Here is a 16,914-nt window from a genome sequence, read left to right on the forward strand (position 1 = left end):
TGAGTACTGACAATGATACTCAAAACGCCACTGCTAGAAAAGAACAAACTACAGATACTTGCAACAACACGGATATCAGAGATAGACCAAGTGAAAGACTCTACCCAAAAATACATAATGCATGATTTCATGTTCCAGAACAGGTTAAAAAATATCAGAAAAGTGATGGTCTCCAGCAGGGCTGAGGGATGTGAGAGGACCAGGAGGGGAGAGCATGAGGGACTCTGAGGTGATGTGAACAGCCTCCATCTAGATGGGGGCATGAGTTGCACAGGTGTATGCGTCTATTAAAATTCATCAAAAAGACAGGCTTGTACCTTTCCCTAAATGCAAATTTTACCTCAAAAAAAGAAAAGAACAATAAACAAATATTAAACTCTGGCTAATGATATGTTGCTTATGTGTTTAAATGAAGTGTATGGATGTTTGAAAATAATGTGTTCATGGACAGAGATATGGCTAGGACAACAGATAATGGGATAAAGCGGATCAAAATATTATAGCTGACCCTTGAACAACATGTCAAAAATCGCAACTAACTTTCGACTCCCTCAAAACTTAACTACTACTAGCCTACTGTTGATCAGAAGCCTTACTGACAACGTAAACAGTTGATTAACACATTTCTTGGTTGTCATATGTATTTTACATTGTATTCCTACAATAAAGCAAGCTAGAGGAAAAAAAGTTAAAATCATAAGGAAAAGCAAATACATTTACAGTATTTTATGTCCTGAAAAATCTGTGTATTAAGTGGGCCCATCCAGTTCAAACCTGTGTCATTCAAGGATCAACTCTAATCGAATCCAGGTAGCAGCTATGTGGGTGCCACAGTATAAATTCTTTTATCTTTTCTGTATGTTTAAAACCTTTCATAATAAAAGAGAAAAAAAGTCCACTGTTTAAATGGAGGAGCTATTACCAGCAATTTTGAGGGGGCACATACTCTGATCTGGACCATAAAGAACAGGCTTTGAGGAAAGTATGTGGAGGCTCCTTTGGGAAAGATGGCAAGGAGTTCTTGGCCAGTTCTTGGGCCCTAGTGACTGCGGGCTGGGCCCACACCACATGGGGGATGCTGCCCAGATGCTGCTGTGCCCTGAGCCGAGGGATCAGCCTGGGAGCCTCAGAGCGAGCCGGGACATACCACTTAACACTCCTACTTAGAAACACATTGAACGTAGAATGTTCAATTTCTCAGTGAAAACTAAAGATGGTTTGAGCCTTTGGAAAGGGACACAACGTGGTGGTAGGGAAGCCTGTTATCAGGCACCTGCAGGGCCCCAGGTGATGGGACACACTTCCTGGGCTGCAGGTGATGGACAAAGGTACTTTCAGGAGCTAAGAGAGCCTTATCTCAGCCACTCCAAACTGCCACCGAGACAAAGAAGTGCTTGATATATACACCCAACATCTGTGTTTATTCTCCCTCTTTCATTTATTTGAACACACTTTACAGAAGAAAGACACGGGCTTTGGGATGATGGTTCCCTTGCCTGAGTGGAGAAGTAGTCCCCTGTCACGCTAAGACAGTTCTGCTGGTTCCACTTTTGGGACAGAGCCCCCCTTTTCTTGGGATTATAAAATGAAGCAGCAGAGCCCAGACTGAGCATCTCTGCATTCTACAAGAAAACACAAGAAAGTTGTGTGTATGTGTGTGGGGGTGTGTGTAGACAGAAGCAAGTAGGACGGTGACCAGCAGCAGACACTGCCTTCCGGCAGCTGCGCCTCCACAGGTGGGTGAGGTTGGTACAGGCTGCTTTCTCCACCGGCCAGACCTTGCCAGAGAGTAAAGCCAATGTTTGCTAAACCACAATGTTGGTAGTTGGTGGCTATTTCACACATACATCTGGGGAAGAAAAATTCTTCAGTATGACAACTACCCCATGAACAACGGACATTCTCACCTCTGGGGAAAATAAACTACAAATAGGGGGCTTTGGGATTAGACAGCATGTGTCGTATACATGCGTCGTTACACACAGCTGACTGTAGAGGAGGTGAGTAAAGAACACTGAGAAAATGTCATACGTGCTCCGTAAACTGAAGAGCAAGAGCTGACCTTGAACTCTCGTCCCTGTTGAACTATGGTGCTGCCACGTAGTAGAATCCCAAAGCCAGCACCAGAGCCAACACTGCCATGTGTCGCGGGAACCCGGGCTGCAGGAAGCCGGGGGTGAAGCCCTCTCGGCACCTCTCGCAGTGTGCCATGATTCTGGACCAAAGCAAAAGGTGGACCTGACCAGAGAAGCTTCCCTACCACAAGCACAATGGTGTCAACCACTCATCAGGGCACCAGAGCAGAGAACTGATGCTGTGTCAACCTGCCCTCAGCAAAGGCGCCTGCAGCCTTCCCGAGCCCAAGCATCAAAAGCAGACCCAGTGTTCTGTGCTGCAGACACAGTGAACAGCCAGAAGAGCCATCCCACATGTTGTGACAGGCTTGACGACAGTGCACAGAAGGCCATCTGGCACTCTGCACCTGTCCGCCCCTTCCCTTTTCTCCTCCTGGGCTCCTCCTCTCGCCTAGTGGTACTGCCACCCTTCCATTCACCCAGGTTGGACATGAAAGCATCACTTCTGACCCACCCTCTCCTGACAGAACCAAGCCACAGCTCTGGCCCATGCTCTCACCACTGCACATCTGCATGGCGATGCTGCTTTCCTAAAGGCAGTTCCCCATACCTGTTCCCTGGATATCATCAATCAGCTTGAATTTGCTTTCTTTTAAAGCCAGATCAAATACTTTATCAAAATACTTGAGCTTGAATAGCTTTTGTAAGAAAAATATCCCAATGAAACAATTCCCATTAAAAAATTCATAAAAACAATAACCCCCCAAAAAACTAGATTAGGTCATCTTGCTCTTATCATTAAAATCCTTCCAGCTTCTGCTGGCCCCAGAATCAAGTGTGCACACTTCACATGATGATGTCACGGCCCTGCAGCCCAGCCCAGCCCAGCCCAGCTACCCACATCTCCCTCCACAGCCTGTACCTCCACTGAGTTCACCCTGGCAGGAAACACGGCGGCATGCCTTCACGTGCATGCTGCGCCTGGGCCTGGCATTCCTTTCTTCTACGACAATATTCCAGGTCAATACCTGCTCCCTCCGGAGCCACTACGACAGCACTTGCCTCACTCTGCCTTACTTGGAAGTTTTAAGCTATAGTCCTTGAAAGCCTGCATCTCTATATTCCCCACGCAGCATAGAATCATTCCTTTAATTTGACATGAACTCAAAACATAGTTGTCAGGTTGATTTTCCTGGCTGAACTATAAAAGAACATCAGATGCAACTGAGAAAATGGGACTGGCTTCCCATAGAAGCAATGCAAATAAATGGGCAGCAAAACTACAGTTTCCAGAGTTGCTCATATTTGAATGAGCACTGACTGGCTGTGGATGTACTTCAAGTTCAAAGCTGAAGCTGTGGCTCCACCACCACACTCACTTCCCTACAACCTTCAGGTCAAGATGGTGACCTGAGCCAGAACACCTCCTTCCCTGCACCATTAATTCCTCAGAAAGGAAGAAAAATATAGGAGAATAAATTAACCCATACAGCCTTCAGAAGTGCTCAGTAAAACCTAGGGGCAGTTTTGCTCAGTGAATTTTCTCATAAAATCTTATTCCAGATTCCTCCTAGACTCCCCCCAGATGGTGGGAGCCCTCTCCTCGACTTTGATAGGCACTCAGCCTGAGTCTGCACGGGAAGCACATTACCTGGGCATCAGCAATGTCCACAAAGTTGTACTTGTCAGTGAGGTGGAGATAGTGGATGTGGAGAGGAGGGCCCAGGGCTTCCAGGGCCTCAGGGCGGCTGTGCAGCTGCTCCAATGCCAGCTGGTAATAGGAAGCCTTGGAGAAAGCTTCTAAAGGGGAAAGACAGTTGTTATATATTTATTTTTCTTTTTTCAACTTGGTAGACTCTCTGCAGAAAGTCAGAGGACACAATTCACGTACAGCATGGAAACAGAAACAAATGTGAAATTTCTGGATGGAAAAATAATTAGGGGGATCCCTGGGTGGCACAGAGGTTTAGCGCCTGCCTTTGGCCCAGGGCGCGATACTGGAGACCCAGGATCAAATCCCACGTCGGGCTCCCGGTGCATGGAGCCTGCTTCTCCCTCTGCCTGTGTCTCTGCCTCTCTCTCTCTCTCTCTGTGACTATCATAAATAAATAAAAAGAAAAAGAAAAAAGAAAAAAAGAAAAATAATTAGGGACCATCCACTGTTAAGCTGTCCATTTTAGAAAAAGTCAGTATCTGCAGGAATATGGTAGATGAACGTGAGCAAGGTATTTGATAGTCCTATGCCTCAATCTCTCCATCTCCCGTTTCCTGCCTCACGCATTGCCTCATTTCTTCATCAAGGGATTGGCTTGGAGCTTCTCCAGTTTTCCTTTTAGTTCTAAAGTCATATGATTCCATGACTGGCTCAAAGTGACACAGCCCAAGGCAGAGCTGTGGCCACAGTCTATGACTCTGAACTTTTAAACACTGCTCCCTCCACTAAGATGAAGGTCCTGATAAACTGGCAAAAAAAAGGACCACACAAAACCCTTGGGCCAAGAAACAGAAACTGAAAATGCTAATTTGTCATGTTTATAGATTTTTTTTTAAATATTTTATTTATTTATTCATGAGAGACACAGAGAGAGAGAGAGAGAGAGAGAGAGAGAGAGAGGGAGAAACACAGGCAGAAGGAGAAGCAGGCTCCATGCAGGGAGCTTGACTTGGGACTCAATCCCAGTCTCCAGGATCACGCTTGGGGCTGAAGGCGGTGCTAAACCGCTGAGCCACCCGGGCTGCCCATCATGTTTATAGATTTTTTTTTTAAATCATGTTTATAGATTTAAGGTAACATTTCATGTAGGTAAAGCCTTTAAATTGTCCTCAGTCGTAGGTACACTTCTTGGTCCAAAGGCTACTAGTAGAAGCACCTCCCTGAAGGTGTAAGATAGACAAGCTGTCCCTGGGAAAGAGCAAGAGTAGGCTTCCCAAGTAGGGTTTTCAGTTTGGCAACAAGAAAGAGCTTCCTTCCTATAGGCCTGATCTCAATTTTGGGACAGAAAGACACGTTGAGCCTGGAGGGGCCAAGGAGAATACCCCTCGCAGGCTGCATCCCAGGAGTGGGCTTGTAGGGGATGCTGCAGGTATGAACAGGTGCCAGCCAAGACAAGAAGAGGAGCAGTGAAGGCTGGCTCCAGATTTTCATGGCTAGACACTGTTCTCAATATTTCGTGTGTCTCACAGGGCTCAATAGATCACAGGTTGTGAGATTTTATTTTACAACAATTTCATGCACAGGCACTAATATTATCTCTCATTGCACAGATAACTGAGGTGAGAGATCCTCCCACAGGGCCACACAGTGCAGAGCTGGAGCTGGGATTCAACTCAGGAGGGTGGCTACAGGTACCAGCTGGGGTGTCTCTACTGGATGACTCCAGCCTTCTAAGAAGGAAAGGCAGGCAGTCTCCCAACCCCTAAAATGCACCCATTCGTGTTGTGTCCTGCCCCCATCCCCGTGGCAAAAGGGGAGAGGAGACTGAGCTATTCCAGTCTGAATTATCCCTGGCGGTGCTCATCTCAGGTCACCTCAAGACTCTGAGACCTGTGGGCCAACTCTGAAGGAAGATGGGGAACAATGTATGCAGAGGACACTGAGCTCTCATTGCCTGTCTGCTGGTAATACTCACATCCTGGCAGGAAGTGAAAATGGCACAGAGTCAGAGTGAGAAGCCAAGCTCGACAGGCATAAAGGATCTTCAAAGAAAGTCAGTCTTGGAAAAAAAAAAAAAAAAACTGCTGCTGCTTTGCAACCAGCGGCATTAAAATGACCTTAAATGCCTTGGCTGTCCACAGTAATTGTGGCCTGTCTTTACAAATTCAAATTTGGTTGCAGTGGGGCTGGACGTGGCATCTGTCAGGATTTTGCATTCTGGACCCTGCTTTTATTTTCTGCTCTCACCAAAGTCTCTTGCTCAAGGTCCCCTCCTCCACTAAATCAATAGCAGAGAATGGCAGGGCAAACAGGCTGACGACACTTGAGAATCAGCCAGTTTTCCCCACCTGTGAACCATCTGGTATTCCCCTTCCCTCTCTTCTTTATATAATCTCAGAAATCTTAAGGGATCTCTTGTGTGTGCACTAGAGTAAAAGCTCATCTTGCTTTTTGAAAGGCCCCTGATGCAAATGAATCCTGGTCCTTTTATTTGCACTCATAGCTCCAGGAAAAACTAGGATTATAGGATAAGCAAGAAGCTATAGCCAATGGGAATAGTGTACGGGCTTCTAAAAATAGCCCTCTCCTCCTTTCTCTAATCTGCTGAAAGCATCTGAAGTATTTCCTTTGATGGAGGAGCAGGGGTGAGACAGCTAGGAGGAAGCCATGCCTCAAGTGGCTTGGTTTGCTAGATACTTACTTTGTATAAGGTAATATATAAGGGTACAGCTCCCGCTGGTCACCACACTGGAAAAAAAGAGCAGTCTCCCCAGAGGCAATGGCATTTTGCTTCCTGGAGACTTGAAAACAAAAGGCATGGATTTATTGTTAAATTCAGGTTTAGGCCAAGGGCCTTTGCCTGTGTCGGCCACACAGGGAAAGAAAGCTAAAGAGGAAGCCAGCATGGAGGCGAGGCCACCTTCTCTATTTGCTTCCTTTCAGAAAGCCGGGCCGGCTCTGGAGCCAAAGCAAAATGCCCTCCCGAGGGTGGCCCACATCCAGGACCCAGGCCGTGGGGGCGATGGCTGAGCACAGAGCAAGCATTCAGCCCTGCTGTCTTTTCGGACAGAACCCGGCCTGTGTGCCAAGTCCTGCACGGCCAGGAAGCACAACCACTTTGTCTCAGGCCGGCTGGTAAACAGGAAGCTTATCCTTTTGTGGCAATAGTTGGTCTTATGAGGCTACGAATGGGCTGGCGTGGTCACTGGTTGCTTTCTTTCATATTTTGAAAAATGTCCCACCCCCTGGATGAGGAAACCATGATCATGACTTTCAAGATGAATGAACAGAGGGAGAGGAGCCAGCTCAGCAAATTCAGCACACCACACCCACCCTGGCCTCAACGCCAGTCTAAGAAGCCCTGAGCCCTGGGTGGGGCTTGAGGCCGCACTTAGGCCTCAAAGGCGCCAATTATCTACCTTCCTAGTGGCCACTTAACCACTGCTCACACCTGGCCTGGGCCACCCTGTTAAGCTGTAAGATACCCAGCCATAAAGCAGAGGAGGACACTGGCTTAAATCAGGGTGACCATTCAAATGCCCACAAGACCACCCAAGTCATATAAATGAGAGAAGACACTGAAAAGTGAGGAGTGCGTGGCCCAGCCAAGGGACAGCTTCAGCCCGCCTCCAGCTCATAATGGCTTTGTGAGCCAAGTCTAGATGGATCTTCCAGTATTTCAAGAGGTCTTTTATGTGAAACTGTCTAATTCTAAATGTTGACAACTAATTAAAAAAAAAAAAAAAAACCAACACAATGCCTATGAGTCAGATTCTTTCCTCAGGCTTCCAGTTTGCTTTGACCACCCAAGCCGCATCGGGGCATCCTCACCCTCCGGCAAGATTTAGGTAAATTCCTCTGTCTTGGTTGATATTTTTCCAAAAAAGAAATGAGATTTTGGGCAGAGACGGAAATCCCAGGTTATAGGAAGAGAAAGATGAAAGTGTTTATGTCCCCATTTGAAGACTGTATCTTAGATTTTATGTGTTTATTTAGGACAAAGTCTTTGATGTGACGTAAAGGGGTCTCAGACATTGCTGTGCCAAGAGACGTGGGCATAATGCTAGCTCCTGTGCCAGCTGAACCTGTGAGTCAAGGCATCCATATTCTCACCATTTCCTCCTCTAACTTCTAGAATACAGAGTGTAACAACACGGTCTGCTTATCACTTCTGATAAGGTACATGAATCCATAAGAAGGTCTACTGGAGAAAGTTCCTCATGTGGATATTCTTTCTGGGAACTGAGAACTGAACACACCCTCAGATAAGGTTCAGGTTGACCAGTTCTACATAAAAAGTACATTAAATTGAGGTCTATGTATAGAAAGGAATTTCATCAACGTATCAAATCAGGGAGCATGAAGCTGTAGATCATCCCTGTATTATTTACTTCTATCCAGTGTTATCCAATTAAGAGAAACCCAAGATACATGTACTGGGATTTCTGGGACAGTTTTGGCTGGTTCTGGGTAGTTTGTAAGGATACTTATGAAAGTGGAATGTAAAGTTAATTACAGCAATATGATCTGGGAAAAGTCACTTAGTCTCATAACGAAAATGGTCAGAGCAGCTCCAAAAAATGCATGAGTCAGATCTTGCTTAATGTGAAGGACAGTTCAGGAGGGTGGAGCAGTGAGTGTGAATCACACAGAATTCCACACAAGGTTGTAGTTTCTAAGGCCAGCAGGAGGTGTGAGGAGAAAAGTGTTCTGAAGCAATGCAGAGACTAGCTGCCCATCTCTCATGTGAAGTTACAGTCAAGGGTGGACACAGAGACCAGGAAAACCGCACAATTATTGAGGGAGCAACTTACATCTACTGTCTAACTTGAGAATACTCTGGCAAGCTCTAATAGGGAACACAGCCCCCAGAACATGCATTACCTTTGCCACTTCACCGCACAGCTTTCTTGAAAATCATCAGAGGACAGTTACTCTGCAATTAGATAAAGGTGTTACATTAGAATCAAACCCAGCTCTGATTTCCAGGTTTAGACAGCCAAGATTTATTACCAATCCAAGCTTTGCAACATGAAGTTAGGTTTAAATTTCAAAACAAGCCTTGTCTATAAAGGGCCCTGGTTTGCCCTACTTTCTCTTTTGCCATATTAAGAAGACACGACGAAGCCTGCTGGATTCCTGTGTGTGTATGGTGACCTCTTGCAGCAATCAGAAAACTGCTGTGGGAGGGGCAGGCGCCCTTGGGTCCGCAGCCGCCCACCGAAATGAGGTGCTATCAACAGAAGCTGTACACCATGAATTAAAGACAGTTTCTCGGGGTTAAAAAGAAACAATAGTGTCTGTATAGACTTTAATAATAATGATAATAGGTAACACATATCTCTTACTATGAGGCACTTGGCACCTATATTCTAAGCACTATACATACAATAAATAATTCACTTAATTCTCCCAATCACCTCATGAAGTAGGAACTACTGTTATCATCCCTATTTTACAGATAAACCTGAGGCACAGTGAAGTAGAGTGCCCAAATTTACAGACCTGTGTCTTAAGTGGTGGAACTGGGATTCAGACCCCAGCAGTCTAGCCCAGAATCTGTGTTAATTGCCATGATACACTGACTTGAAGATCTCTGATTTCAGAAATGTGAAATGTAAAAAAATAAATGTCTCTAAATTCAATATACTCATAATGTTCAGTACAAAAAGGCCTCATCATAAATGGCTTTCCTGCTATTTTTTGTAATAAGAATGTAGCATATACTTATACTTTCACTCTTTTGTTTAGCCAATGGTTGCTGAGGGCCAGCTCTGGTCAGATAAAGAGTGCTGAGGGGAGTACAGATGACTCACAAAAGGGCCACCGCGTCCACCTGTGCAGTTCAGCACAGCACAATCCTAGCAGGGTGCCACTTCAGGTTAGACATCATCTTAGACTCCTATTTATTGAGATAGTCTTCCAACAGTTGGAAGTTCTAAAAAGTAACTTGCGGAAGGGGTGGGTGCCTCCTTCTAATTTGCACAAGGGCCCCTAGTCCGCCCACACATGTGCTCCAGGAGAGGAAGTGACATCCAGGAAGTGGTTGGCTATGCTGGGAAGGGACCAGCAAAGGTTTCACAGAGGAAACTGACTAGAGAGACATCAGAGAACCAGGTTTCAGATCAGCAGACGTGAAGAGCAAAGGCCCAGCAGCAGACTACAGAGGAGTGGGAGGGTCACAGGACATTGGTCTGAAAATGGAGGCAGTTCCTGCTAAGAAAGACCATTCATCCGCAGGTGAGGGGCTGCACACAGGAGGAGCAGCCATGCAGCAGGACCAGCCAGATGACCTGTGACGGAGCGCAAAGCCAAGAGCTAACACTGAGGCAGGAAGAGTCTATCAAAAGGACAGTTTCTTAAACTATTTATTTGCTAACTGGTACGTGAATTCATTCTAAAAAGGATGATGGGTCTAACAAGGATGCACATTTTAGAAGAGAAGAAGAAAACTGAATGAGGCGATGAAGCCAAAGAGAAAGTAACTTTAATGCAGATAAGGTAAAGAGTGCACAAAATTACACTCTCACGCACTAGATGTGTCTTCGAGGTAGCCATAGATCGGACACAGAGCTTCCTATCTGCTCAGCAGAAAGGGATATCTAAGCAGCTACAAGGACCAGAGTGTCCATGGGGTAACGGGAACCAGCAGCCCAGGAGGAACCGCAATTCCTCGTACCCGGAGCCTGAGAAAGGTTCTCCCACACAGGCTCGGCAATGGAGTCTCTGAAGTGCCTCATACTGCAAACAACATCCCTAGGATTTTTTTGAAAAGTTCACAACTTCCAAAGAACTATTTTTTATAAGATCCCATAATAAAAGCCACAATCACAGACCAAGAAAAAACACAGCCAATTTATAAGTGGCCAAGATAGTGAGGCCCAGGTGGGAAGCTATAATGGGCTACCCTGACCCAAAGGAGAAATGAGGAGTCATGACGACTGGTCTCCAGGCGGGTGCTTTAGGTGTGACGGTGGGGTGAGGGGTCTGGGAGTGGGGCTGGCTGGTAAGAATGGGGACTCAGCCTCAGCCCCTCTTCAATCAGCTTCAGTCTACCTGCCTCATCAGCTGTCCTGAAGAAAGTGTTGAGCAGCCTCCAATCTCACACACACAAAAATTCAAAAAGGCCTGGCCTAGGATCAGAGAGAGATTGTAGGCTACCTCTAAGATCGTTACATCTTAGAACTAAACTTTTGATAACTGAAAAATTTTTAATTTGATGTGAAAAGCTGCAAGAAACTCAAAAGTCAGTTAGCCTAACACACAATTACGGCAGATTTGTGGCTTTACAGTTAACTAAGAGGCAAGAGCTGTGACACATTTTGGTTAGCCACAAGAAGGTGGAACAGAATACAGGCAAGCTCTCCTCAGAAAGTTCTAACTAGCTCTGCTCTGACACACACAGAGTGACTTAGGCCTACAAAGGCCAATGGCTTACAAACACTCTAGAACACCTTTCTAGAATCAAAGGGCAATCTGTGAAACAGATGCCGGCAGAGCTGCTCAGGCCAGCACAGGGTTGGAGGAGCCTCCTGTCTGCTTCCCTTTGAGCCCCCAACCAGATGAAGAAGGTCTGCAGGAAGTATCATTAGGGGGATAAACACAAGCAGCCAGAGGGTTCAAGCCACAGGCAGGAACTGACCAGGGAAGCATGGAAGCAGTCTGGTGGTGCAGTCTCAAGCCGGGCTGCCTGTCAGAATCATCTGAAGAGCTTAAAAAAAAAGAGAGAGAGCTGTCCAAACCACTCCTCAGATCAATTAAAACAGAATCCATGGGGGTGGGATCCAGGCACAGGGGTCTTTTAACCTCCTCGAGTGATCCTAATATGCAGCCAAGCTTAGGAACCAGTGGTCAACAGGAGCAAAGCACAGAAAGTCAGCACATGGCCTGAGATTCAAAGGCTGGTCAGGTGATCCTGTAGGGAATCCTGGGAAGTTAGAGACTAGAAACAGCTAGTCGATCCCATGTCACACACACCATCTACCCCCACCATATCTTGAGAGGTATAGAGCCTGTGGCAATAAATGGAACGGAGCCCTCTTCCCTGGCACTGGCCAAGAGGCAGACACCACACACCATCAGCCAGGTCAGATGGTAGGAACCTCAGAGATGTGCCAGTCTATGAGATAAAACCCCTGAGTTTAATAACAGTTGAGCTCAGAAAGCCCTCACAGCAAGACAATCATCCCAAAATCCAGCTGAGGAAGATGGACCAAGACCAATCTACAGGTAAAAATCCTTGATTTTTAACAGGCATTTTTCTCACATTGTATATTTTTGAATCACGCTATATCTTACAAGTGGAATTTCTTAGTAAAGTGATTCTTTTCTCTATACCACCATCCCAAAATTGTTAAAACCATGATTGACCTTAATACATCAAGAGTGGGCATTATAGGCAGCTGAAGTAGGATCAAGGCCAGAGCTTATATGTGAACCCAGAGCCATGTGACCTTCGCAGCAAGACTATTGCTCTCTAACTCTGGGCTTCGCTGGGGGAGACCCACTTATTTTCCTCTGGATGACATATGGCTGGTGTGACTTATCCCTCATCTGAGTGACTACCATAGGCCAGGCACAATGCAGGATATTTTATGTGCACTACTACTATTTCTTATACTATCTATGAATGGTAGATATTTTTGCCTTTTTTGAGCTAGGAAAAAAGCCTCAGGAAAGGTTCTGAAACTTGCTCACGGTCACATAGCTACTATACAGCAGAGCTATCACATGTGTGTGTCTGATCCCAGAGGCCACGTTTTTTTCCACCAAGTAACAAAACCTATGTTACAGACCACGGGTTTCAGAACAATCAGCTTCCCACGTAGGTGGTATGTGCTGTCCAAAAGTCACTCTAAAAGTTCACATGTGCCATCTGCAGGAAGCAAGCAAATCATCACTATCCTGGGAAATAGTTTAATCAATATATCTCCAGGCTATAATTTTACAGATCAAGACAAAGCAAAAACATAAAATCTACTTAGAGACTACCAGGAGGAGGAGAGACAAATCTTCCCTGTTTGTTGAATGACACTGTCCCCACTGCTACTACCCCCTGAGGATTACATATCCTTCCAACCTTCATAAAACCAAACCATGACAGGAAGAGGAAGAAAAGGGGCAGAATGCCTAAGAAAAGAGAGATGAAAAAATTAATAGGAATTTAAACTAGAATGAGAGAATAAACCAAAAAGACAAAAATACAGGAAAAAGGAGATTTTAAGAAAACAAAACCATGAATAGTAAAATAAAGAAATAAAAGAAGGTAACTTTTAAAAAAGGAATGTATTATACTTGAGATAAAGACAAAAAGGCTAATACCAAAGAACAAAAAGATAAAAGCATGGGAGTAAATATAGGAGATAAGAAAAAACTAAAAGAACTTAAATGTTCTCACCAAAAGAGAGAGAAATACATGAGGTGATGCATTCATTAATTAACTAGATGGGGGAATCCTTTCATGGTGTATAAGCATATAAAATCATCACAATGTACACTTTAAGTATCTCACAATTTTATTTGTCAATTATACCCCAACAACAACAACAAGAGGCGATGATATTGATGCGAGGGCACTAGAGTGGAGCTCGAATCCAATACGATTGGTGTCCTTACAAAAAGAGGAAGAGACCAGGGATGCAAGCACAGAAAAAACCATGTGAAGAGGCAGCAGGAAGGTCATCTATAAGCCAAGGAAAGAAACCTCAGAAACCAAACCTGCTAACACCTTGACCTTACACATATAGCCTCCAGAACCGTGTGAAAAAAAAATAACAACAAAAAAAACTGTTGTTAAAAAACAAACAAAAAAAAACTGTTGTTCAAGCACCCACCTCCACAACTTAAAAGACTAAGAAGTTAAATGTTTAAAAAATCAAGCACAAAAATGTTACTGCCAGATTTTTAACCTAGATTTTGACTCCCGAATTAAATATAAAATATTTAAATTTATATGGCCTAAAATTCCAGAAAACAAAATATAAAATGTCTGTAAAACTAAGCAGAAGGGCTCATTCATCACAATTAAGGTAAAAATACTGTTTGTCTTGATGTTGATAGAGAAGTTAATAGAATTAAAACCATGAATCAAATTCACTAAAGGAAGTAAAAGCAAGCAAGCCTTTGTCATAGGAACATCGTATCAACTAAAGTAATAAATGTGAAGGATTTAGACTCTTATACTGTGGTAGGCAGGCTCCAAAGATGACCCTCAGTAAACCACACCTCCTCATCCCCATAGGCTTGTCACTTGAATCCAGGCTGGCCCTACGACTCACTTCAGCCAACAGAATGAGGCAGTTCCATGCCCCAGTTTTAAGGAGGCCTGGCAGCTTCCAGTTCAGCACTCTTGGGAGTCCTAACCTGCCACCTAAGAAGTATGGTTACCCTGCTGGAGAGACTTCATAAAAAGACCATGTTGAAGTGACCACTTGGAGAAGAAGAGGTCTGAGACTAGATGGAGATAGACAGAGACACCCGACTGTCCCAACATCCCCTTTGAACCCAGCTGTCCCTATCAACACACTAGCCATGTGGATGAGCAACCATGGACATTCCAGTCTAGAGGAGCCACCAAATGACTGCAGTGCCAGTAGAATATCCATGGAGAACGATCATCCATGAATCACAACAGATAATAAATGGTTCTAGTTTGAAGTCACCACTTTTGAGATGGCTTGTTATGAAGCAATAGAAAACCAAACCATCCTTTAAAAGCTTTTCTGAAAGAATTTTCAAAACTCTGTAAAATACACATTTTTAAGAACAATTTAAAAGGCAATGAAAGGCTTAAAAATAGAAGACTTGGCATATTCAAATAAAAACAGAGTGGAAATATCCAAAGAGTAGAATTCTAAGGCAAAAGCCCTTTTTAACTGAATCAAAGATAGACAAAAATATGACAGCTATGAAGAGTAGTAGTAAATAATGTAACACTGAAATAAATAAGGCCAAAACTGCTAAAAAAAAAAAAAAAAGAAGAAAAAAAAGAAAGACCTTAAAAAGTACACTATGAAACCAAAATGTCATTTTCTATCTTTAACAAATTCAATGAACAGAAACACAATCAAGAACCAAGAATCTGGGATCCCTGGGTGGCGCAGCGGTTTGGCGCCCGCCTTTGGCCCAGGGCGTGATCCTGGAGACCTGGGATCGAATCCCACGTCGGGCTTCCGGTGCATGGAGCCTGCTTCTCCCTCTGCCTGTGTCTCTGCCTCTCTCTCTCTCTCTCTCTGTTACTATCATAAATAAAAAAAAAAAAAAAAAAAAAAAAAAAGAACCAAGAATCTGGCTGGGATCCCTGGGTGGCGCAGCGGTTTAGCGCCTGCCTTTGGCCCAGGGCGGGATCCGGGAGACCCGGGATCGAGTCCCACGTCGGGGTCCCGGTGCATGGAGCCTGCTTCTCCCTCTGCCTATGTCTCTGCCTCTCTCTCTCTCTCTCTCTGTGACTATCATAAATTTAAAAAAAAAAAAAGGAAAAAGAAAAAAAGAACCAAGAATCTGAATAATTTTTTTTACCTTGCAAGATCAGTGTGTATGAGTTTGTATGTGTGTGTACGCACATATCTGTGAATACATATTTGAACATACTGAGATTCCGCAGTGTCTGGTAGGTAGCATTCATTTCAAAAGGCTTCAGGAGACTGACATAAATGTTTTCCTGTTTCCACTGTCCAGTCCTGTGACTACCTTCTGGAGAATATATCTGTACAATTCTTGAAAGGACAAAGCAAGTATAGACCAGGATTATGTGTCTTAAACTAATTCATATGAATCACAGTGGAAATTCACTTTACATTACTGCAAGTGGCTATTATCCTTAATTTTGAGGATAAGATGGCAAAATTTAAAATTGAGTCTCAAATAAGAAGATGGAAGAATTTAAAATCAGCTGAGGGCAGCCCCGGTGGCGCAGCGGTTTAGCGCCGCCTGCAGCCCGGGTGTGATCCTGGAGACCAGGGATCAAGTCCCACGTCAGGCTCCCTGCATGGAGCCTGCTTCTCCCTCTGCCTGTGACTCTGCCCCACCCCCCTCAATAAATAAAAAATAAAATCTCTAAATAAATAAATAAATAAATAAATAAATAAATAAAATCAGCTGAATGCCATTTTTTTTTTTTTTTAAAGATTTTATTTATTTATTCATGATAGTCACACAGAGAGAGAGAGAGAGACAGAGACATAGGCAGAGGGAGAAGCAGGCTCCACGCAGGGAGCCCGACGTGGGATTCGATCCCGGGTCTCCAGGATCGCGCCCTGGGCCAAAGGCAGGCGCTAAACCGCTGCGCCACCCAGGGATCCCTGAATGCCATTTTCAATAAGAATAAAACAAATTGGGATCCCTGGGTGGCTCAGCCGTTTAGCACCTGCCTTTAGCCCAGGGCGTGATCCTGGAATCCCGGGATCGATTCCCGCATCAGGCTCCCTGCCTTGAGCCTGCTTCTCCTCCCTCTGCCTGTGCCTCTGCCTCTCTCTCTGTGTCTCTCATGAATGAATAAATAAAATCTTAAAAAAAAAAAAAAGGAATAAAACAAATTGGGGGCACCTGTGTAGAATAGTTAAGCATCTGTTTTGGATTCAGGTCATGATCCTGGGGTCCCGGGATTAAGTGCCACATCAGGCTCCCTGCTCAGCAGGTAGTCTGCTTCTTCCTCTCCCTCTGCTCCTCCTCCCTGCTTGCTCTCTCTCAAATAAATTAATAAAATCTTAAAAAGAAAAAAAAAAGAATAAAACAAACTGAAAATCCTAAGTTGCTGTCCATTCATTCAATGAACATATATTTGCCAACTGCACTCAAAATACCAGGTACCACGCCATGCACTGGAAATACGGCAGAGACAGGTGGTTTGTGGACCTTATTACATTGTAGTGGAAGGCAATAAACAATAAGATTAATTAGTGATAAATACAGTGGGGAAAAAAGTGTCAAGATAATGAAGAGACAAGCCACAGACTGGAAGAAAACATTTTTGCAAAAGACATATTTGATAAAAGGACTGTTGCCCAAAGTATACAAAGAACTCAAAGTCAACAATAGGAAAATAAAACTAATTAAAAATTGGGGAAAAATCTGAACTATCTCACCAAAGATGTACAGATGTGCATATAAGCATATGCAAAGATACTCAATGTCATCTGTCATCAGGAAGCTATAAATTAAAAGAATGAGATACCATTAGGTACCTAT

General features: G+C 44.3%; 1 protein-coding gene across 10 annotated transcripts in view; it reads right to left on the reverse strand.

Annotated features, from left to right (window-relative positions):
- The window catches only part of COA1 (cytochrome c oxidase assembly factor 1), a 73,255-nt gene that overhangs the window by 1,620 nt on the left and 54,721 nt on the right, over window positions 1–16,914 (reverse strand). For all 10 annotated transcript variants that reach the window (XM_072791676.1, XM_072791675.1, XM_072791679.1 and 7 more), the window contains 3 exons: window positions 8,614–8,665; window positions 6,431–6,530; window positions 3,727–3,875 (listed from right to left, as the gene is read on the reverse strand). In XM_072791676.1, the coding sequence (XP_072647777.1) occupies window positions 3,727–3,875; window positions 6,431–6,515 (234 nt within the window). In that variant the 5' untranslated portion in view covers window positions 6,516–6,530; window positions 8,614–8,665. The remainder of the gene's footprint in view (window positions 1–3,726; window positions 3,876–6,430; window positions 6,531–8,613; window positions 8,666–16,914) is intronic.

The sequence above is a fragment of the Canis lupus genome, chromosome 21, assembly GCF_048164855.1.
Source record: "Canis lupus baileyi chromosome 21, mCanLup2.hap1, whole genome shotgun sequence".
NCBI classification, from domain to species: domain Eukaryota; kingdom Metazoa; phylum Chordata; class Mammalia; order Carnivora; family Canidae; genus Canis; species Canis lupus.